Source organism: Myotis lucifugus, unplaced genomic scaffold (assembly GCF_000147115.1).
Source record: "Myotis lucifugus unplaced genomic scaffold, Myoluc2.0 scaffold_250, whole genome shotgun sequence".
NCBI lineage: Eukaryota > Metazoa > Chordata > Mammalia > Chiroptera > Vespertilionidae > Myotis > Myotis lucifugus.
In genome coordinates, this window is record NW_005871298.1 from 1,604,313 (window position 1) to 1,628,569 (window position 24,257).

Below are 24,257 nucleotides of genomic sequence, written 5' to 3' on the forward strand. Positions count from 1 at the left end.
ACCAAAAAATTTAAATAAAAAAAAAAAAAAAAAAAATAAAAAAAAAAAAAAAGGAGGTTAGGTAGAGAGGGGACCCACCCTACCCGATCGACCCCCCCCCAACAGATCGATCGAAGGGAGGAAGGGAAGGAAGGAAGGAAAGGAAGGAAGGAAGGAAGGAAGGAAGGAAGAAGGAAGGAAGGAAGGAAGGAAGGAAGGAAGGGGAAGGGAGGAAGCTTGGTGTGGCTGCACCCAGCTGAAACTACCGCGCTGGCTTGGTCCAGGATATGACACATTCTCCTGGGCACAGCCTCTCGCCCAGGCCCGGCCGCCGCCTCCCAGGCTCAGTCATTGCTTTGCATCCCAGGAGGTCACAGTTGCTCGCAGCGCTGCCCATGGACCGGACCCTGCGGAGCGCACCTCTGAGGAGTGTCGGGGCGGGGAACACGTCAGGTAGAGGTCAGGGGCGGGGAGGAAAGTGAGGACCTGGAGAAGGAAGGACCGGCACGTGAACCGGGGCGGGGAGGGGCGGGCGGTCGGGGGCGGGGAGTGCGGGCTACATAGAGCCCGGCGCCGGCGGGAGGGGCTCGCACCTGCTCCTCGGCGGCAGCGCGCCAGCCGGTCGCTCGGGCACTCAGCTCAGGTGAGAGGCCCGCTGTGGGCAGGGGGCTCGGACGGGAGGGGACTCCGATGGGAAAGGGGGCTCGGACGGGGAGGAGTTTGGAGGGGAGGGGGCTCGGACGGGGAGAGGGCTCGGACGCAGAGGGCGCTCAGACGGAGAAGGGGCTCGGAAGGGAGGGGGCTCGGACGGGGAGAGGGCTGGGATGCCTAGGTGCTCGGACGGGGCGGGGGCTCGGACGGGGAGGGGTTTTGGAGGGGAGGGGGCTCGGACGCGGTGGGGGCTCGATGGGGAGCGGCCTCGGACGTTGCCGAGGTGGGAAAAGCTGGAAGGCTCACGGTTGGGACGCTTCCCCCACCCCAGCGCCCCTCTGCCGTGGCCTGCGGCGCTGGGATGAATTTGCTGGGTTGCCCGCGTTGCGCGGGAGAGGAGCTGGGAAGTGCGAAGCCCCTGCCGTCCATCGCCGCCCCACAACCCCCACCCGGCGGGTTAGAGACGCCAGGGCGACTGGTGCCTGGCGCAGAGGCCAGAGCTGCTTTCGTGGCTCGACGGGACGGTGGGCTGAGCAGTCCCACTGTCACTTCTTGGGGCGCCCGTCCACAGACCCACCACCCAGGTCCTGCCCTGAATCCAGGAATCTAATCAGAGGAGATTGACTGATTGGTTGGTCGATTGATTGATTAATTGATTGATAACGTCTCCGAAGCCTTTATTCCGCTTCCGCTAGTAGCCAGGTGGGTAGAAACAGATCCAGGAGCCAGGGGTGCCATTCGCGCTGGGTGGAGAGGTTTACGGGACCTAGAAACAGGTTTGGGTGACCCTGCCTGGGTCTAGAGGAGATAGGACCCGCCCAAATGCAGGAAACATTTGTGTTTCAGTAAGGAAACCTGTGGCTTTATGGAAAGTTAGCCAGGCGCCTCTTGGAAAAGTCCCAGAAGCGAGCATTTCCTCCCCATTCTCTCCCACCTGCCCCCCAGTTTCTACCATGGCCCCCCTCTTCCCTGTCCCTTTGCCCCACTGCCCCACCCAACACTCCGCCTGGCTCATAAAGTGGTTGAGGAACTGTCCCTGTACTTTTACATTCACTCTGGGAGGGAGTGTGGCTTCGTGTTCAGAAGAAACAAATCCTGATACAGAGATAATGAGGCCGGCGCTTCCGAAGAAGGGCGTTTTCCATGACCCCGCGTTGCGGGCTTGGTGATGATGGGCAGGTGGAATTTTAGGTGGGATTTCTCCAGTGTGGCCCCTTGGTTTCCCGGGAAGAGCGCCTCCCAGAGGCGTGGTGAGGCGTGGTTTCTGCTTGTGCGTTATTTGTTTGGGTATCTGGGGAGCCAGGCATACAATCTCCTTTATTAAGGAGCTTGGATCTCCTCTGACTTCTGTTCGAGGTGGACACAGCACCGCCGGTGACTTGGCTCCTGGGTGCATTCATCCTTCTATCCCGTGGGCTCCTTCTCGCCCACCTGGTGGCCGTGGGCTGTGGTGGCCACGGAGAAGCTGTTGATCTCACGTTCTGCACGTTATTCTATTTGGCGTTCCCCCTGCCCCCCCCCCACACACACCCACCGTGTGTCCTTGGTTGTGTCTCTTGCCTAATCTCAGCAAATAGCACTTGGAGATCGTTGGGATTTGGCAAGGGCTGGGGAGAAAGACCTGCTTTCTTTTCTCCCCGCCACCTTTGGGTTAACCTCGGCTGCTGCTCTTAATTGGTCAAAGTACAGGTGTTCCTAGGAAGCGTTATCGCTTGTCCTCAAACATCTCTGCTGGTTGATGTGGATAAGGGCAGTCTTACCCGACGTGGGGCCACTCCCATAGCCAAAGTTCCTGCTATTGTGAAACTTTGTATAATTGCGGGTAAGAGAACTAAAGTCACTCCTCTGTCATCAGCTAATGACTGCATATGGAGACAGAGTTCGTATCGATGGTTTTTTTCTATAGACGGTTCATAAAACAAAAACCAGATTATTCACAGCACCATGCGATGCTGCGTGTGAGCCATCGGGGGCCACGGGTCGGGAATCCCCACACTGTGTTTGAACTGAGCTTTCCTTCTAGCCACCCACCCTCTCCCCCACACCGTCACTGGGGCTCAAGCAAGTAGGCGATTTGCGTTGTAGCTGTTTTTGCTTCTCGTGTCTGTCCTCTTGTGTGAAAATAGAATGAGTCGCCAGGGAGAAGGACACTCAAAAGATCCGTCAGCCTGGGGTGATGACGGATTAAACTGAAGCTATCAAAGCGCACACGCGTGTTTCCCTGGCAGGATTTAGATATTACAGTGGGGCCTTGACTTACGAGTTTAATTCGTTCTGTGACGGAGCTCATAACTCAAATTACTTGTATGTCAAATCACTGACGTTCGCTGCGCCAACTAGCGGTGGGGTATCTGAAGCTGGCTCGTAACCCGAATTTTTTTTGAGCTTGCAACTCAAAGTAAAAAATCTGCCGAGAGACTGCTCGTATCTCAAAAAAACTCGTTAGTCGGGGCACTCGTAAGTCAAGGCCCCACTGTATAAGCCATTTTCAGTGCCTTGTGGGTATCACATCACAAGGGGGCTTTACAGAAAACAAGGTGGTTTCCACAAGCAGCACTGTGAGGGCAGAGGAGTAGCCGATTTCATAAATAAGGACACTGAAACTTCGAGATACTGAGAATCTGGCCTGGGCTTATCCATCTGATAGGTGGCAGCTAGGATGCCAAGCAGAGCTCTCCCAAATATCACAGCCCGTCCAGGGTGGTGTGTGTGTGTGTGTGTGTGTTTGTGGGGTGAGGAGTTGTGATTTGTCTTTCCTGAACATGTATTTAATATATTCTCTGACTCGAATTCTTAGACTATAAATTTAGAGACATTCTCGTTTGGTATATGTCATGCCCATCATTTTGTCAATGTCATCACAATGTATTTTAGAGCTGAGGTAGCCTTCAAGATGATCAAGCTCAATGTTCTTGTTTTCCAAAGGGGGTGGGGGGAAAGGTGGATTCAGGAAAAATTGAGCAAGTATGTCATGTTGCTTCCCCAAATCTACTTTGCTGAAGAATTATAGCTCAAACCTAGGTCTCCTGGTGTTCAGACTCCTGTTCTTTCTGGCATGGGGTCCCTTGAGGATTCCCTAGGTACATAAGTCAGCTGGTTTAGTTTGATTGACTCCATTGCTTTGGGGGGAAGGGGAGTAGTCTGTGACAGCAAACTATAGCTTCCCTGAATCCGGGCCTCAAACTTCTGTAGATTATTCTGCTCTTGCTGTATCCCATGTTCCATGAAGGGAAGAGCTTTATTTGTCTGGCCCAGGGGGTCCTCAAACTACGGCCCAGGGGCCACATGCAATACAAATATTGTATTTGTTCCCGTTTTGTTTTTTTACTTCAAAATAAGATAGGTGCAGTGTGCATAGGAATTTGTTCATAGTTTTTTTTTTAAACTATAGTCCGGCCCTCCAACGGTCTGAGGGACAGTGAACTGGCCCCCTGTTTAAAAAGTTTGAGGACCCCTGGTCTGGCCCGTGTGTTATTCCCAGCACAGTGCCTGTAGTAGGCACTCAATGAAACACGCTCAATCGCTAGCAAATAGTTGCTTCTTGGGTTAGAGGAATAACAGGAATTTAGGTGTTGGGAAAAGGTGAGTTTAGTCCTATCTGTACTATTCCTAATAGATAATAATGATCGCATTCAATTAAAAAAATCTAGAAACAAATATAAAGAAATGTTCGTTATGAATTCTGGGTGTTGAATGTTCTTGTTTGCAATTCTTTGTGTATTAAAGTCCTCAAATGATAAAAAAAACAACTATCAAATAAACATTTGAATACCTGTGAGATGTCATTCAGCTACTGTCACAGATCTCCCTAATCCAGTGACTTAAGTAAGGAGATTGTTTTTCCGCAAACAACTAGGTGTCTGGAGCTGAGAAGTCTGGGCTGGGCAGCTTCTCTGCCTTCCTGCACCACTGTCCTTGGCAGGCAGCTTTCGTCCTCACTGAAGGGCAGGCACCTCTTCCGTGTCATCTAGAGGGCAGAAGGCAGGTACCAGCTGAGTCTGTCCTTGTTTTTTTTTTTTTTTAAATAAAACAAGATCTTTCCTGAAAGCCCCACCCAGTCAACTTCCTCCATCTCGTTCACATAAGGACGGTGTCCCATCGCCACTCCTGAGAGCCTGAGAGGATTTAGTGCTTTGTCAGACATACTGCCAACGCAACAAAATAGGGGCTCTGTTAATAAGGAAGAGGGGAGAAAGGCTGCTGATTGGGTAGGCAGTTACCGGAGTTTGCCCGCGTATGTTTTCTGAGTCATTGACTCTTGTCTTCTACATCGGTTGTTGGGTTGTTTCTTTATTTTGTTCTTTGGTTTACTAACAAGCAATAGATACGTAGTGGGTCTGGAGGAACTTTTTTAACTTATAGAGTCTGAAGCTCATTCCAGGACATGCTGGTTACTTAAGTCCGGGACAGGCCTGTAAATCTGAATAATAAACAGCCCTCTGGGTAATTGAAATGCAAGTGTTTGCCAGAGCACAACTTCAAAAGCATTGGATTGGGGGGGCTTTAGCAGGGACACCTCATTGTGTTTCCAACAGCTTTCTGCATCACTCCTCTTGAGGATATGACTGAAACGGAATTTTTGGACTGGAATCCGGATTCTTTGTCCGCCAAAGTTGAAGAATGAATCCACGGACAGAGAGTAGTATAGCAAAGGTGGAGATTTATTGAAGAACAAGTACAGACTCCCACATGGGGAGGGGGAAAGGGGTCCCACTGAGTTCTTTTTCCCTAGGGCTTATAAAGGCTGCAGATCCTGGTGCCTTGATATCCCCTGATGGGTCACTATTCCCTTAGACTGGTTACTATAGTAACTCCTGAACTCAAAGGTCAAACATCACATGGAACATGTGATGCCCTTCTCCCTCATTGTTCTTTTCTTTCTGGCTTTCTTCCTTCTTCATTTTGTAAATATAGACCTTTTTGGCTACTTCCAGCTCCCTTGTCTTATGTAAATGCAACTGTTGCTGCTCCCTGCACCTGGCTTCCTTGTGTTATGGAGATGTACCTGTTGCTCCTCCCTTGTCTTATGGAAATGTAACTGCACCTGGCTTGTGTTATGGAGATGTACCTTCTCCCAATCCCTAGCCCTGTGTTTTCCCATGGACCCCAATTCTAAAAATTCCCTAAGCCTGCCTGTATTCCCCTAAAATTCCTGTTTCATTACTTCACTTTTTTAAATTTTATATTTTGGTCAACATAAGTAAATGTATAGTTCTAAGGTCTTTATGGAGCCTATACTGAGCTGCCCCCTATAGGCGACTACTTGTAATGCTTTGGGCTATTTTTTTTTTTCTAATATTTACCACCATATTGCCAAATAGCATGCTACTGGCTATTAATTTTTCTTTTTCCAGGTCTAGATACTATCTGTGAACTTCCTACCTTGGAGGATGAGGATTCGGCTTCCTTTATTCTAGCTCATATTGACCTCTGTTTCTTGCAAGATCCCAATATATTCTGCTTATGTTTAATACAGCAATGTTTATTTTTTCATTTCTTTATTAAGTTATTAGATATGTGTCCTTATCCCCACATTACCCCCCCCACCCCACCCCCACTCATGCCCTCAACCCCCTGTTGTCTGTGTCAATTGATTAGGCCTATATGCATGCATATAAGTCCTTTGGTTGATCTCTCCCCCTTACCCCCACCTTCCCCTACCTTCCCTCTGAGGTTTGACGGTCTGATCGATGTTTCTCTGTCTCTGGATCTGTTTTTGTTCATCAGTTTATGTTGTTCATTATAGTCCACTAATGAGTGAGATCATGTGATATTTATCTTTCTCTGACTGGTTTATTTCACTTAGCATAATGCTTTCCAGTTCCATCCATGCTGTTGCAAATGGTAAGAACTCCCTTTTTTACCGCAGCGTAGTATTCCATTGAATACAGCAGTGTTTACATTATTATGACTATGCAGATATTATTCACAACTGTGCCTTATGATAAACCATGTTTTTTTAAAGAATAGTTTATTGATTTTGAGAGAGAGAGGAGGGAGAAGAGAGAAACATCCATGTGAGAACACAACACTGATTCCCTCCTTCTTTGCAGGTCCTACCTGGGGTCTGCCCTGACCAGGAATTGGTAATCGACCAACTGAGCCACACCAGTCAGGGCAATAAATCATGATTTTTACACTTCTTTCCTGGTCAACCTTTTTCCATCCCCTGGAGTTAGTCATTGCTTCACCTTCTTCAATTTGCTTAGTTTTTTTTTGAGTTTTCATTACCAATTCTTGTTCAAACGTTGACAGGATGGTAAAATTCCCCTCAGAAGAATTTTACCGGTGCGGCTCAGTGGTTGAGCATCAAGTAGCCACTTTGATTTTCTCTCTCTCTTGGAAACTTCCCAGCTTAGCCCCCACCCTCTGGGACTGGCTGTTCTCAGAGCCCCTGGGATACTGGGAGCTCCCTCGCTGCCAGCCTGGGAATGCCTGGATTCCTGTTCCTTGGATTCCATGCCTTCTCACTCCTTGGTTTTGCTGGAGCACAGCTTCCCGAGAAAAGGCACATAGAGACAGAGCAGGGTTATCCGGCAGCTTACAAAGCTCATAGGCCCCTGGGAGGGTTGACAGCTGCTGCCAGGTGTTGGGTGGGGAGGAAAAGCCAGGTTGCCACCAAGAAGCATTTGGGCCCAGCCGGTGTGGCTCAGTGGTTGAGCATCAAACTATGAAGCAGGAGGTCACGGTTCGATTCCCGGTCAGGACACATGCCTGGGTTGCAGGCTTGATCCCCAGTGTGGGGTGTGTAGGAGGCAGCCAATCAATGATTGTCTCTCATCATTGATGTTTCTATCGCTCTCTATCTCTCTCCCTTCTTCAATCAATAAAAAATTTTTTTTCTAAAAGAAGCATTTTTGGTAAATTTCCTAAAGAGATCTTAAAAGAGTCCTGAACCTCCATGGCTCCGATTTCTTGTGATTTCTTTTCTCAATCTGAATAAATATTCACTTTCACCCCCAATTTTGTTATTTGCAATTTTATGAATTTTTTTTTTCGTAAAGAGTGCTCCCCAAATTATATAGAAGTCAGGCCCCACAGGACATGGCTGCTTTTTGAGACGTTACGCATTTAAGATGTCCGTTTTCTTCCTTCGTTCTTGGCGGATGGTGGCTGGATAGAGGGTATTAACTGGAAATAGCTTCCTCTCAGTTTTGAAATCACTGTTCCATTTTCTCCTGCCTCCTTGGAGTGCTGTTGAGGTGATGCCATTCTGACTTCTGGTCCCTTGGATTTTGTTTTAATCTCTGGGAGTTTGTAGAGTTTTCTTTTCTATATATATTCCTCCTGTTCTGATATTTCACCACGTCATTAATTACTGATAGGATGTGTTTGTTTGTTTGTTTGTTTGTTTGTTTGTTTGTTTGTTTCAGTCATTGTTCAGGTACTTTCAAGTTCTTTTCCATCTAAAAATCATATCCTGCAGTTCTGGGTGGTTTTCTTGTTATATCATTTCCTCTGGCCTGTTTTTCTGAAACATTAATTACTTAGATGTTGGGTCTCTTGGATCCGCCCTCTGAGTTGCTTATCTTTCCCCATGTTCAAAGCTGTCTCCTGTCTTTTCGTTCTAATAAATCTCCCAAGCCCTCCTATGAAATTTTTCTACTTCTACCATGATATGTGTAATTCCCAAGGGCTTTAATTTGGGTACGGAGCCTTCTACATGTTTTGTTTTATGGCATCCTGTTTTTATTTCACGGATACAATTTCTTCTCAGATTTCTCTGAGAATATTAACCTGGTATTTTTTCTACACTTTTAAGTTTCCATCAGCTGCCTACAGCGTCTGTTTATTTTCAAAGTCTCTCTGTTATTTTTGGTTCTGCCTTTTATGTGGGGAGCTTAAGGATGTCCAAGTTTAAGGATGGTGTACTAAAAACAAGAATGGCATACTAAAATGCAGTCTTGGGGTGTTTGTAGAGTGGCAAGCTTCATTGCAGGGTGATCAGACAGAGCACAGTTTTTTGCTGGCTTATTGTTATGTCTCCAGTTTTCTAGTATAAGCAGTTTCTCATTAAAGAGGCCCTATCTCTAGCCCGGCCAGTGTGGCTCAGTGGTTGAGCATTGACCTATGAACCAGAAGGTCATGGTTCAGTTCCCAGTCAGGGCATATGCCCAAGTTGTAGGCTCGATCCCCACTGTGGAGCATGCAGGCGGCAGCCAATCAATGATTCTCTCTCATCATTGATGTTTTTATCTCTCTCTCCCCCTCCCTTCCTCTCTAAAATCAATACAAATATATATTTTTTAAAAAGAAAGGCCCTTTAATCAATAAAGAATTTTAAAAAGGCCCTATCTCTAGCTGTTTGAGAAAAGGCCACTAATAACTTGGATTTATTTATTATGTAATTTCTTTAACAGTAGAGATTCTTGTTCTATGGAAGCTAAGTGGTGGTCTAGGGTTCAAAATCAGACTTCCGTTCTGGACTCCACCCACGTTAGAGTACCTGGTGCTTCTGTCACCTGTGTGTCCCTCCACGTCCCTGTCTGTCACAGAGACCATCAGAGGCTTCCATGAAGACTGAGTTCTTTCCTATTAAAAAAAATAAAAAGTGCCCTAGCTCGTTTGGTTCAGTGGATAGAGCATCCACCTGCAGACTAAAGGGTCCCAGGTTCTGTTCTGGCCAAGGGCCCATGCCTGGGTTGTGGGCTAGATCACCCCGCCCCAGTAGGGGGCGTGCAGGAGGCAGCCAATCAATGATTCTATGTCATCATTGATGTTTCTATCTATCTCTCTCCCTTTCTCTCTGAAATCAATAAAAAAATATATTTTTTAAAAGCTTTAAAAAATAAAAAGAGATTCTAAGGCAATGTACATATGTACAAATAATTGTTTTGGAGTAAGCATTTCCAAAACATGCATTCCCCACCCAGAATGAAATACCTAGGGACCCAGAATAAATCAGGGGCTTGGAAGAAGCTCTATCTCAGTGATGGCGAACCTATGAACTCATTTTTTTGGTTGATTTTTCTTTGTTAAGTGGCATTTAAATATATAAAATACATATCAAAAATATAAATCTTTGTTTTACTCTGGTTGCAAATATCAAAAAATTTCTATATGTGACACGGCACCAGAGTTAAGTTAGGGTTTTTCAAAATGCTGACACGCCGAGCTCAAAAGGTTCGCCATCACTGCTCTATCTCATGCCAGTATTTGTCCTAACAGGCTGTTTCGGAGAAGATTTTGTTGAGATGGAAAAGCATAATTCGCCTGGTAATCTTTCTTTAGGAGGCTTTACGGGGGAAAGATCGTCCTAGAACCTCTGGAGAATTTCTTGGTTATAGGATCTGGGAGAGAATTTCTGTCCCTGAAGGTCACTCTCGGAATCCATGCCTTTCCGCCTTGTAAAGCCTGACGTGAGAGTCAAAGCGTGAGGCCGATTCATCGCTCTCGGCTGGGGAAGCTTTAGGTCACATGGAGACCCCGGGTACCGTGTTACAGGCATGACTCCTGGTCTCGCTTTCCAAGACCTCTTCATTGGAAAGCCTCTGCATTAGATACTGGGGTTTCCACTGTGGGCTTCTCCTGCTCAGGCACCTTCAAAGAAAACTTGCAAACTCCTCGAAGGCTGGGGTTCAGTCTTGCTCTCCCTGTTCCCCCATCACCGATCCTAGAACAGTGCCTGATGCATAATACGCTCCGGATTAATGTGGCTTGACTTCATTACCCTTTGTAAATGCGCCCTTCCTACTTGTCCCCTTGCTGTTTCCTCTGTTTCTCCTGCACCTTTTTCTAAAACGATGTTTTTATTGATTTCAGAGTGAAAAGGAGAGGGAGAGAAAAATAGAAACATCAATGATGAGAGAGAATCATGGATCGGCTGCCTCCTGCACCCCCCACACTGGGGATCGAGCCCACAACCCGGGCATGTGCCCTGACCTGGAATCAAACTGTGACCTCCTGGTTCATAGGTCAACGCTCGACCACTGAGCCACACTGGCCGGGCTCTTCTGCATCTTTTTATGTCACTTCCCCTTGGCTGGTGCTACCTCATCCTCAGAGTTGATAGATGGAACTGCTGGAAGATAACAGACCAGGAAATTGTCAAACTACCAGGACTCCAGGTAGAACTTCCAGGGGTGAAACTCCCCATGTCATTTTACTAAAGATGTAATAATGTCTGAGGTCAGGGGTCCTCAAACTTTTTAAACAGGGGGCCAGTTCACTGTCCCTCAGACCGTTGGAGGGCCGGACTATAGTTTAAAAAAAAAAAACTATGAACAAATTCCTATGCACACTGCACATATCTTATTTTGAAGTAAAAAAAACAAAACGGGAACAAATACAATATTTGTATTTGCATGTGGCCCGCGGACCGTAGTTTGAGGACCCCTGTTTAGGTTATCACCAAAAACGCTGCAGATAGTGCCATCTTTAACCACAGTCCTATTTGGGATTTTTTTTCTTCATGCTCCACATCTCACCTCTACAGCCCTTCCTCTCCTCCCACTCTGGCCCCCACTTTAACCCAAGCCTTCTCTTTGCTCTGTTTTAATGTTGTTTTCCTGCGTCCTCTCCCCTACCTTTATCTAACATCTGGACTATTCTGTAATAATAAAACACAGTGATGTGCTATTTCAGAAGACCTGCTGCCCAACCCAAGCCCAGGATGAAAAACCTCTCTCTTCTGGCTGCTTTTGAGGTTGTTTCTGTGCTTTAGTCTCGCGGGTGCTATTTATTTTTATATGAAAGGCTCTAGACAAGAACTAAACTACAGTGTAGAACAAGGATCTGTCCATTCGTGTTTCTCAGACCCTACCACTCACCGTCGAATGTGTCCCCCCACGACATGGAGGCTTGGCTGAGGACAAGACAGTGATGGCCAACCTTTTGAGCTCGGTGTGTCAGCATTTTGAAAAACCCTAACTTAACTCTGGTGCCGTGTCACATATAGAAATTTTTTGATATTTGCAACCATAGTAAAACAAAGACATATTTTTGATATTTATTTTATATATTTAAATGCCATTTAACAAAGAAAAATCAACCAAAAAAATGAGTTCGCGTGTCACCTCTGACACGCGTGTCAGAGGTGCGCCATCACTGGCCTAGAATAAGCTGAAGTCGTTCTTCATGCCTGAATGTGCATGCTACTCTAAAATCCACCTCTGTCTGTTTTACCATGAAAGTCACACTCCCCAAAATCTTTAGGTGACATTGATACTCCAGGATGACGTACCATATTGGTCCTGTGATTTCAGAGTTTCCTTTGCTTACCTATTGCCAAGAGGTGCAGTACTAGATGATACTTTTAAGGACGCATCTAGCTCTAAAAATTATATGAGAAAGTACTGGTCCCAGCAACCTTACTAATGACTGGATTTAGATGATAGTTTCCTCGTGATTTAGGGTTAAGGCAAAGCTGCATCAGTTCATTTCAGATCCAGAACTGTTATTATCTGTCCGGCTTGGTGCTCAGCCTTGGGAAGTTGAAGATGAAGCAGATAAGGTCTGCTTTTGAGGAGCCACTAGTCTAGTGAGTAAGACATGTAAGTGTGTAATTTTAACGTGACAAGTAAATGATACAAATCAAGATAGGTATAAGGTGCTTTGGTAGCACAGAGGTGGCACACATAACCCAACCTGGAGTTCACAGAGGACTTTCTAAAGGAAATAGGGCCCACGTATTGAAAACTGAGCAAAGGTAAGTCAGGTGAAGAAAACCGCAAAGGACATACTAGGTGGGGAGACTAGCAGGAGCCAAGTGTACCCTGAAGGTTTGTGTTGGGGAAAATGGGAGATGGGATGGAGAGACGGGCAAAGAACCGAGTCCTGGGACCAGTAGATCCTTTTAGCCACCGTTTCACTTTCCCTGGTTTTAGTTACTTGCAGTCAACCACGGCCCGAAAATATTAAATGGAAAATTCCAGAAAGAAACAATTCCTAAATTTTAAGTTGCACGCTATGCTGAGTTGTGTGATGAAATCTCATGCCATTCCATTCCTTTCTGCCCTGGCTGTGAATCATGCCTTTGTCCAACATCTCCACTTTTCCCACTTGTTAGTCACTTAGAGCATCTACCTCAATTACCAGATTGATTGTCTCATACCCCGATGCTTGTGTTCCTGTCACCCTTATTTTACTTACTTGTGGCCCCAAAGTGTAAGAGTAGTGATGCTGGCTATTTGGACATGCCAAAGAGAAGCCAGGAAGTGCTTCCTTTAAGTGAAGAGGCGAGTAGTAGAGTACAAGAGGATATTTTAAGAGGGACCGCATTGACATTATTTATTACAGTATATTTTTAGATTTACTCTAATGTTGTTGTTCGTCTCTTACTATGCCTAATTTATAAATTTTATTATAGGATAGGAAAAAAATATATAAATGTTTGGGTACTAGCCATGGTTTCAAGTATCTTGGAATGTATTCCCTGCAGATATGGAGAGACTACTATATATGAAATGCAAAGGGGAGTGGGCTACATCCATGTGGTGATTAGTCCATGAAATATTTTTTAAATTTTGTATTGATTTTAGAGAGAGAAAGATTGATGAGAAACATCAATCAGTTGCCGCCCACATGCACCCCGACCAGAGATCAAACCTGCAACCTGGGTATGTGCCCTGACCAGAAACAAACCCTCGCCTTTGGTGTACAGATCATTGCTCCAACCACAGCAGCCAGGGCAATCAATGAAATATTTTCACTTCTATGGTGGTATAGTCAGACTTACATTGTAGGTAGATGACTGTGGTTGAAGAAGTGGAAAGATTGATGGGCAACAGGACTTAGAAGCATTGCAGTAGTCCAAGCAAAAGATACTATGAACCTAAGTGAAATAATTGTAGGAACAGAAAGGAAAGACAGAACACACCAGAAAATGTGGAGGAACTAAATAAGCAGGGTTTTTTTTAGTCTCTTGGGGACCAGGGACCCTGCAGGGCAGAGTGAGGGACAAAGAGGAGCCTAGGATGACCCCCAGGATTCTGGCTTTAAGAGTGACTGGATATTAAGCCATTGCCCAAGTTTGGGATACAGAAAAGCCAGTTTGGTGGGGAAGGAAGATGAGTTCAGTTTGGAACACGTGAGGTGACTGAGAAGTATCTGTGTTTATGTGTGTGCCTGTCTGTTCGGCAGGTTAGATTCAGGAGTCTGAAACTTAGGGAAGAGCTCAGGGCTAGAGATAGTCATGGGAGTCATCAGCATGCAACTGTTAATAGAGCCATGGGTGTGTATGAATTCTTACAAGACAAAGACATACAAAAGAAGAGTGGACCAGTGACGGCTCATGTTTAAGAGACAGACAAAAGAAGAGGACTCCTTAAAGGGGAGGGAAAAGATTATGGAAGATGAAGAGAACCAGGAGAGAATAGTGTCATGAAAGCCCAAAGGAGTAGATCATTTCAAAGATAAGTGACTAGTTGACCCTGTCGACCACAAAGTAGTGTCAAGAACAAGAGAGGTCTACGAAGATGATGTTTTAAAGATTTCCATGGAATGAAACAGTATGAAGTCAACGCAGTTTTTTAGGGAAGTGATGAGTTTTCAAAAACTAGTCTATGGGAAATGGAAGGAGCTTGCATGTGACAAGGGCTGTTGAGTGGAGTAGAAGGCCCAGCATCCACCTTGTTCACTGATGTAAGTGCTGAACAAGTTCCCTGATAGAGAAAATAGGAAAAATATACTAAACTTTTCCCCCTTTTGCTTAAAAAATAAGCTAACCTTGCCTGGCCGGTGTGGGTCAATGGTTGAGTGTCAACCTATGAACCAGGAGGTCATGGTTCGATTCCCAGTCAGGCACATGCCCGGGGTTGTAGGCTCAATCCCCAGTAGAGAGCATACAGGAAGCAGCCGATCAATAATTCTCTCTCATCATTGATGTTTCTATCTCTCTCTCCTCTCTGAAATCAATAAAAATATATATTTTCTAAAAATATGAGCCAACCTTTCAAGTTCAGAGATGCCCCCTTCAGTCTAATGCAGTGGTTCTCAACCTTCTGGCCCTTTAAATACAGTTCCTCATGTTGTGACCCAACCACAAAATTATTTTCGTTGCTACTTCATAACTGTAATGTTGCTACTGTTATGAATCATAATGTAAATTTCCCTCTCCCTTCCTCTCTGAAATCAATAAAAATATATATTTTCTAAAAATATGAAACAACCTTTCAAGTTCAGAGATGCACCACTGGTCTAATGCATGCTGAAGTGACCGCTGGTGACTGCTTCTTTGTTGGTAGAATCCATAACCTTAGTTTCATTCTTCCCCCGCCATGACTAAACTTGCTCTAATTTCTAATTTCTTTTCCTTTTTCATTTCATTCATTTGTGTAATATGTTAGGAACAAAGGAAGAAAGGTATTTTAGGACCAGGAAATACCATGGAGATTACCTCTTCCAAACTACCCCTTTAAGAAACAAGGACATTATGATCCTGAGAGATTACATATCTTGCTCAAGGTCACAGAATGAGCTCATAGCAGAACTTGGACTAGAACCCAGGTCTTCTAACTCAGAGGCCGGTGTTCTTGATCAGATCTTGAGAAGTGAATTTTGACAAGATCTGTTCTTCAGTCTTTAAGATTCCAGCCCTAGCCAGTTTGGCTCAGTAGATAAAGCGCCAGCCCGCCGACTGAAGGGTCCTGGGTTCGATTCCGGTCAAGGGCACATACCTCAGTTGCAGGCTCGATCCCTGGCCCTGGCTGGGGCACGTGCGGGAGGCAACCAATCGATGTGTCTCTCTCACATCGATGTTTCTCTCTGTCTCTCCCCCTCCCTTCCACACTCTCTAAAAATCAGTGATAAAATATTCTTGGGTGAGGATTAACAAACAAAAAACAAACAAACAAAAAAAGATTCCAATCAGACTGCCTAATTTTCATGACAGTTTAAAAGAAACAATCAAGGGCCCAACTCTGTGAAGGCCTCTCAGAGTCTCTGATGAGTTGATTCTTCTGTGTCCACAGGGACTGCTATCCACATATCCCATGACATGCACTGTTTCACAAGTATATAGCTCCCTACTAGATTATAAACTTGAGTGTAGGGACCATTTCTTATATGTGTTATTATTTCCTCAGCACCCAGCATAGAGTCTCGCATTTAATAAGCTCCCCTGGGAAAAAAAGAGTAAAAGCAGGAATGAGACCATACTTTGCACAGGAACCAAACTGAGCTGGGAGGTAAATGAGCTCTCGTTCATGGTAATTTTGCTCAATAGCATCGTGAGCTCGTGCCAGAACAAGGTTCACACTGTTATTCTGGTGGTGCACCTGCAGAGAAAATAACAGTGATGGTAGTCGCTGTCAATTCGGAGAGAGGGATGAACTCCAGAGTCGCTCAGGTCTTGAAGTGGGGAGACACCTTCCCAGGAGTTCAGGACTAGGCCATCGCCACACGGGCCAGTGGGCAACGAGAGCTGCCAACACGGTACCTGTGCTTCCCCTGCCTCCTATTACTAAGCAGCTCACAGAGGAAGGAGGGTGTTGCCTGGTTATTGTTTGGAACCCAAAGCTGAGTCAGGCAGGGTTGGTTGTATTCCAAAGTACACTCAGACTGGAAAGCAGTGAGTGTTTCTGTTGGGAGGACAGGGTCAGGGAGTATAAAGACCAGGCTCTGCAATAAAATGCTCTATTCTCCCCAGGACCTACTCCCCTACTGACCAATACACATCCCACTCTCCAGGATTAGAACAGCCACACACACAGCGACACACACACAGCGACACACAGCGACACATACACACACACACACACACACACACACACACACCCACCCCTTTGGGGGAGTTCAGCTACTAAAAGCAATGGGCAGCAGCCTTAGTTCAGTTAAGTATACTTCTCCAGATAGATGCCCAGGCTTCTGCCCTATGAATTGTGGGAACAGGTTTAAGAATGCCAGAGAAGAGAGGAAACGGGCATTTATTAAAAACTTACTCTAGCCCTAGCCGTTTGGCTCAGTGGCTGGAGCATCGGACACCACATGCTGGGGAGAATGTGGAGCAACAGGAACTCTCATACACTGCTGGTGGGGATGAAAGTGGGGCAGCCACTGTGGAAGACAGATTAGCAGTTTCCACAGAACATACTCTTACCCTATAATCCAGTAATCTCACCGCTCGGTGTTTACCTAAAGGAGATAAAAACTTATGTCCACACAAAACCATGCACACAGATGTTGATAATAGCTTTATTCATACTTGAGGATTCTTGGAAGCAATTAAGATGTCTTTCAGTAGGTGAATGGATAAATTGTGGTATGTCCAGACAATAGAATATTTTTTTTGTGTGTATTAATCCTCACTGGAGGATATTTCTTCCATTGATTTTAGAGAGAGTAGAAGGGGAGGAGGAGGAGGAGAGAGGAGAGAGAGAAAACATCAATGTGAGAGAGCCACAGTTGGTTGCCTCCTGCACACACCCCAACAGGGGCAGGGAACCTGCAATCCAGGTACATGCCCTTGACCGGAATCAAACCCTTCAGTTTGGGGGCCGACGCTCTAACCACTTAACCATGCTGGCCAGGGCTAGAATATTATTTAGTACTAAAAGTAAATAAGCTATCAAAAAAAAAAAACAACCCACATGGGAGAAACTTAAATGCATGTTACCAAGAGAGGAACCAATCTGAAGAGGCTACATACTGTATGATTCCAAGTACAGTCAAACATCAGTTCTCGAATGTCTCCCATCTCCCACAATTCAGTTCTCCACCAAGTTGTTCATGGAAGAAATGTCTCGGTTAACTTCAGTTCTCAGCCTGACAACCCTTTCATGCCGATACATCAGCAGGACACAAAGCGTATTTCAGGCCAAAGGAGAGAATGTGCCAGTATGAGTCAGTCTACCACTAACATCTCAGGAAATGGTGCATGAGTGTGTGTGTGTGTGTGTGTGTGTGTGTGCGTGTGTGTGCGTGTGCCTTTTGTTGCTGGCAAAATAAACAAATTAGCACAATTTTAAAATAAAGAGGATATCAAGAGTACTAATGTTGCTAATCATGTGAAAGAAACAATGATCACAGGCAACTGAAGAGGTAGAAAAACTGTAGTTGATTTAGATAAACAAAAAGCAGTTAGTGACAGCATTTCAGAGGCAAAAAGCAGAAGTGCTACATTCCTTCTTTTTTTTAAAAAAAATATATTTTATTGATTTTTTTTTTTTTTTACAGAGAGGAAGGGAGAGGGATAGAGAGTTAGAAACATCGGTCAGCTGCCTCTTGCACACCTCCCACTGGGGTGTGCCCACAACCAAGGTACATGCCCCTGGCCGGAATCGAACCTGGGACCTTTCAGTCCGCAGGCTGACACTCTATCCACTGAGCCAAACCGGTTAGGGCTACATTCCTTCTTTATAGGCACCCATCCAGTGCTGAAAGTGATGCATCTAAGGCTAGAAGAGGGTGGTTCCATACATTTAAGAAGTGTTTGTTTGTCAAGCTCAGTGGTTGAGCACTGACCTGGGAACCAGGAGGTCAGGTTTCAATTCCTGGTCAAGGCACATGCCCCGGTTGTGGGTTCAATCCCCAGTGTGGGGTGTGCAGGAGGCATCCGATCAGTGATTCTCTCTCATTATTGATGTTTCTATTTCTCTCCCTCTCTCTTCCTCTCTGAAATCAATAAAAATTTATTTACAATAAAGGAAGTGTTTGTTTATAGACTAAACAGTACTGTATATAAGAAAGGTTAAAACCGGAATAATCTGGGGGTCTGGAACAGGTTAATTCAATTTACATTATTTCTAATGGGGACAAAAATTATTCGGTTTTCAAACAAATTGCTTGTTAAACAGCCTTCCATAACGAATCAAGTTCAAGAACCGAGGTTCCACTGTATCTGACATTCTGGAAAAGGCGAAACTATGGAGACAATCAAAAGATCAGTGGTTGCCAGGGGAGTGGGTAGGAGAGGGATGGATGGAAGAGCACAGAGGATTTTCAGGGCAGTAAAATACTCTGTATGATATAATGATGGACACATTATTATACATTTGTCCAAACCCATACAACGTGCAGCATCAAGAGTAAATCCCAAAGTAAACTGTGGACTTTGGGTGATTATGATGTGTGGATGTGGGCTCATCCTTGGTGGGGAAAAAAAAAAGAAATAGTGCCATTCTGGTAGCGATGTCGATAATGGAGAGACTGTGCATATATGGGCGCAGGGCATATGTGAAACATCTCTGTACCTTCCTCTCAATTTTGCTGTAAACCTAAATCTGCTCTTAAAGTAAGTCTTTAAAAAATACATGAGAAATGTAGAAAACAAATAGCAAAATGAGATATAAAACATAATCACATGGATAACTATATTAAATATCATCAGACTAAATAAACCGTTTTTGATTAAAGCAGGTGGAGATGGTTAGCCCTGCAAATTCTCAAAGAAGCTACCTTTTGTGCATATTTGGGGGAAATAACTAGATGCCTATTAATGGAAGTAAACCAAGAAAGAAAAAATAAATGGCATCCAAAAAACAATGGACCCAAAGCAAGAAAAAGGCAAAAAAGACTTCGGAAGATGGTGCTAAACTTCCCGTTTGGCAGACACCCAGCCGAGGTTGGGAGTAGGAAGCTAGAAGGCTCTGGAAGAGAGGAATCCAGGAATAAAACAAAACTAATAATTTATCTGATGTTAGAATGTCTAGACCAGGGGTCCTCAAACTACGGCCCGCAGGCCACATGCAAATACAAATATTGTATTTGTTCCCGTTTTGTTTTTTTACTTCAAAATAAGATATGTGCAGTGTGCATAGGAATTTGTTCATAGTTTTTTTTAAAACTATAGTCCGGCCCTCCAACGGTCTGAGGGACAGTGAACTGGCCCCCTGTTTAAAAAGTTTGAGGACCCCTGGTCTAGACATTAATTTGGTAGACATCTGACAAATCTGTTAGCCCTTTTGTGGACAAAGTGATTAGGTATATGGGAAACTAAACAAATGAGAAGCAAGGCAACTATTAACTCCAGAACAAAAGGAAAATGTTGAGCACATAACCCATAATACAGTATTTGGATCAGCATTCATCCCACAAATATTGGAGTGTCAGACCCCGTGTGAGCACTGGGCTACCTGCAATAACAAAGCAGATCAAGTCTCTGCTTTCACAGAGCTTACATTCTAGTGCAGCGGTTCTCAACCTGTGGGTCGCGACCCCTTCGGTGGTCGAACGACCCTTTCACAGGGGTCACCTAAGACCATCCTGCATATCAGATATTTACATGACGATTCATAACAGTAGCAACATTACAGTGATGAAGTAGCAACGAAAATAATTTTATGGTTGGGTCACAACATGAGGAACTGTAAAGGGCCAGAAGGTTGCGATCTAGTGGATAAAATAGATGCTTAAAAAAAAAAAATCAGTACGTACTATCAGATAGTGATTCATTAAAGAAATTTAGAAGTATATATGGATTGAAAAGTGGGACACACCTGCTACTTTGCATAAAATAGGGAACATCTGAGCAGAGACCCCAGTAAAGTGAAGGAGAAAACAGTCGGCTCTCTGTGGGAAAATTGGTCTAGAAAGAACAGATAGTGCACAGCCCGGAAGCAGGAGTGGGCTGTACTTGTTGAAGCAAAAGAGGGGGACCCTGTGTCGCAGCGATAGAGGGGGGGAGAGATCAAAGAGAGAGCTCAGGTCACGTGGAGCCCTGGCAAGGACTTTGGATTTACAGAGCCATAATAATGTAGCTAATGATTTCAGTAAATGTGTGTAAATGTAACTCCCATGAAGTGAAGGGAGAGGCTGTAAGAGGGCTCCAGGAAGTTGACAGAGAATGCCCGACAACAGTAAATTAACAGATGGCAGTGTGCACGAATTAACTAGAACAATGGAGGTAATTACCAGAAAAAAAACAGCAGGAAGAATTTAAAGTGGTTTGTGGGGGGGAGAAGGAGGGAACATGGGGCTGCTGCTTTTCATTGTAAAACTTTAAATACTATTTGACATTTTAAAAACTGTTAAGCATTTTCTAAAAGCTTGTGAAAGCGCTTGATGAAGGGTGGAAACCTCAACTGCAAATGTATCAGGCGCGAACCAGCCCTGACGATGCAGCCAGTGGCGCGGGGATGGCAGGGTGGGAGTAGGCTGTGCAGACCACAGTGCTCTATCTTCCTAAGTGGAATGTTCTAGATCTCCATCAACTGCTATTTTTCTCCCACCTTACATTGCTTTAGGTCACCAGCCAGGCCGCACAAAAAAAAAAAAAAAGCACTTTCCTTCTGCATAAATTCTATGTAACTCACCATGTTGATCCCATAGCCTATGCTACTGTAAAAAGGATAAAAGAAACCATGCCTGAAATCTTGTGTGGAATAAGGTGGTGGTGATATAACTATTTTGACTTTTACTGAACTTGAATCATATTGGCCATATTCATTTATGTTAGAGCTGCATCAAATCTCTAATTTTTCAAACTATATTCCAATTAGGTGAAAATGATACTGTGCATTCGTTTGCATGTCTTTAATTCCAGTGAGTCGTGAGGAAAAGCAGAGACCCACAAGGGAGGGGGAGGTCTGGTGGTAAGAGTTATTTGGGTGAAAACAGAAGGCCCCAATGTCCCATCTCTGTCGGTCCCAACGTGGAAAATCAGGGCCAGAAATAGGGCCAATGTCCAGAGAGTCTGTGCCACGTTAAAGCTAGTCCAGGCCAGCCTTTCTCACCGTCGGGAGCTTAGCTCCCGTTCCGGCTGCAATCGGTGCTGCTGGATCCAGGCTCCCACCTGGAGCCGGCGTTTGAAGTCGTCCGCTGTCCCCATCAGCCATGCTGCTAAGGCCACATGGTTGCTACGGAGAGAGCATGCAAACCAACTGGATGATTGCATATTCCCTGAGAATGAATGTATATATATGTAATTTTTAAAAAATATTTTTATTGATTTCAGAAAGGAAGAGAGAGAAACATCAGTGTTGAGAGAGAATCATTGATGGGCTGCCTCCTGCATGCTCCACACTGGGGATCGAGCCATAACCCGGGCATGTGCCCTGACCAGGAATTGAACCGTGACCTCCTGGTTCATAGGTCAAGGCTCAACCACTGAGCCACACCGGCCAGGCATCTTTGGGATTATATTATCTTGGGCTTGGGAAGGACCAGGTGCTTTTTCAAAATAACTGATCAACTTCCGAAACTTTCACGGGACTCTGACGGGCCCACCCGACCAGTGATCCCTTTCCCAGGCTAGATTGACAAGCCTCTATGGCCAAGCACCTCCCCGTGGGCCATTTTGACTTCTGCACGTGTGCTCACCTCTCTCTGGCCCCCCAGACAATACAGGACCTGAGGGGGGAAGGAAGGGGTGTTAATCCTTGGTGGGGCAGTACTGTGATCGCCTGGGTGGGTGGGGGGGGGGGGGAGAGCTGGCTTCCTGGTAAAACTGCAGGTTCAGTGTCCCATTCAGCTCCCCAGCCCATTCAGCTAAACAATATTTGATTCCCTTTGCTTCCTTTATTAATATCGACCCTAATGTCTACAGACGCTCAGCCTCTCAGCTGCAGAAAAACCGGGTAGAGCACACATGTTCCACAAGCTGAACCATGACACCTTTGAAACAGTCTCTTATTTCTTGTTTCAAACGCTGGACCAGTCTCTCAGCAAAATAGTTTTCAGACGTTGTTGGCCTCATACTGAATTCCAGAAACATCGCTTTGAATGCTTAACAAGAAAATGTGTGAATGTGGAAGTAGCTTTCCTTGAGTCGTTGGTTCAGTGTTTCTTTCTCCTGGTGGTCCTACCTTTATTCAGCTAACATCATTTTGCACGGTTTGTTGCAATCAAATCTATAAAAACCCATGCTTGCAGGGCAAGGAGTGGCCCCCTTCCCTGCCGCACCTGTTCCCCTGGATGGGGCTCTCTGCACCAACCAGGTCCCACTGCACGCTGAGGGCCACCAGGACAGGGGAATTGGGGCCACCTGAGGCGCTGCCCTTGGTTTCAGCCTGGGCAGGACTCTGACAGGCGGTCAGTCATAACCTGGTAGCTTCGCCCCACTGGCTTGCCTCCTCGTGTTTTGATCTATAAAATACCGGTGTCCATAACTATTTTTCTTGTTCCCTCCTTTATGTTTAGGAAGGCTTTTCTACCCTGAGATCAATTAATATTTACCTATCCTCCGCTTCCCCTCCCCCCTTCTATTTACCAACGTTGTTCAGGCCTCAGGGTCAGCATGTAACTGCTCAGCGGACACGACTTTGGTGACCTGGTGACAGGACAGACAGGCTTACTTTATGAGAATGAGTGGACCCTTCTCCGTACGGCTTGCGATTTGGGCTCCCCAGTCATGGTTGCATTTCCTGCCAACATACCCATTTGTTTTCCTCTTCAGCCACCTGACAGCTGCCCCTGTGTTTCAGGTGACCCGGGGCCCCGATGGCAAACTTCAAGGGCCACGCTCTCCCGGGGAGCTTCTTCTTGATCGTTGGGCTGTGGTGGTCAGTGAAGTACCCACTGAAGTATTTTCACCAAAAGGGGAAAAGGAGACAACTGAGTCGTAATTATGAGCGTCTGGAGATCATCGAGGCCGCCATCAGGACTTTATTTCCAGTCATTGGTAAGGATGGGGGCCGCGTGGTCCAGGGGATCTCCCATCACACCCAGAGCCTTCAGCCCACTCTCTGGACCCTGTGGATGGATGTCTCCACGGGCAGAGATGATAGATAATAGTGTCAGTTGGCCACTAAACATTTCATCGCAACATCTGCTGTGCACTGAACCTTGTCATATCAACAGTGAACAGTGCCTCGCATCTCAGTGCACTGTGAAAAAGTACCAAATAAATTACACCCTTTGCCCTAGAATAACATGGGTGTAGATCAGTGATGGCGAACCTTTTGAGCTCGGTGTGTCAGCATTTTGAAAAACCCTAACTTAACTCTGGTGCCGTGTCACATATAGAAATTTTTTGATATTTGCCACCATAGTAAAACAAAGATTGATATTTTTGATATTCATTTTATATAATTAAATGCAATTTAACAAAGAAAAATCAACCAAAAAAATGAGTTCGCGTGTCACCTCTGACTCGCGTGTCATAGATTTGCCATCACTGGTGTAGATTGTAGGAACAGAAGACATAATTTATGAAAAGGACAAAACACAAAAGTAGAAAAAAAAATTGAGAGTAAGCTCATGAATTATGAGAAAATGAAGTTGAGTTTTAGATAAATCTTTTTCCCCCAACTGTCTCTTCTCCAGAATCTCAAGAGTAAACCCCTACTCATTGGCATATCCTCCACCCCCAAACCTCAAGCAGGTAGAGGAGTGTGATGCTTGGGGCTGGTAAGAGGCAGCGGACGAGACTGAGAGAAGCCCGCAGAGGCTGTGTGCGAGGGGTCTTCCTTTATGGTGCCCCTCCCAACAAAACCCGCCCACTTCCTCATCATCTATCCACTCTGCTGGGGGCCCTGAAGAATGAGTGGTACCAATGAGGTACCTGATTCGGCAATTGCATTTGCCTCTCACCATCTCTGGCCTCCAGCTTCCTGGGCGCAGCTGAAACCATGCCAGTGGCTTCTCTGGGAGTTGGCACAGGAACATGGCTCTGTTTCCTGGTCCAGTGGGACTTTCCCATTCACCAGCCCCTCGGGCATCAGAAAGGCTTTCTCATCTTTCTGAAGCCAAGAAGTAAACAGGGACCATATGGCTTACATGGTATTGGCCTAAACCAGTGGTCGGCAAACTAC

General features: G+C 45.4%; 1 protein-coding gene across 6 annotated transcripts in view; it reads left to right on the top strand.

The window, feature by feature from the left end:
* The first annotated feature begins 302 nt into the window (after positions 1 to 302).
* The window catches only part of TMEM45B (transmembrane protein 45B), a 43,374-nt gene continuing 19,419 nt past the window's right edge, over positions 303 to 24,257 (top strand). For 2 of the 6 annotated variants that reach the window (XR_002831680.1, XM_014464438.2), the window contains exons 1-2: positions 535 to 622; positions 22,929 to 23,125. Coding sequence is in view for 5 of the 6 variants with exons in the window: in XM_014464438.2 (XP_014319924.1) it covers positions 22,945 to 23,125 (181 nt within the window). In the remaining variant the exon portion in view is untranslated. Of the gene's footprint in view, positions 433 to 534; positions 623 to 10,485; positions 10,698 to 22,900; positions 23,126 to 24,257 lie in introns of those variants that run through there. The other 4 variants (XM_006098871.3, XM_014464439.2, XM_014464440.2 and 1 more) reach the window with 4 other exon arrangements.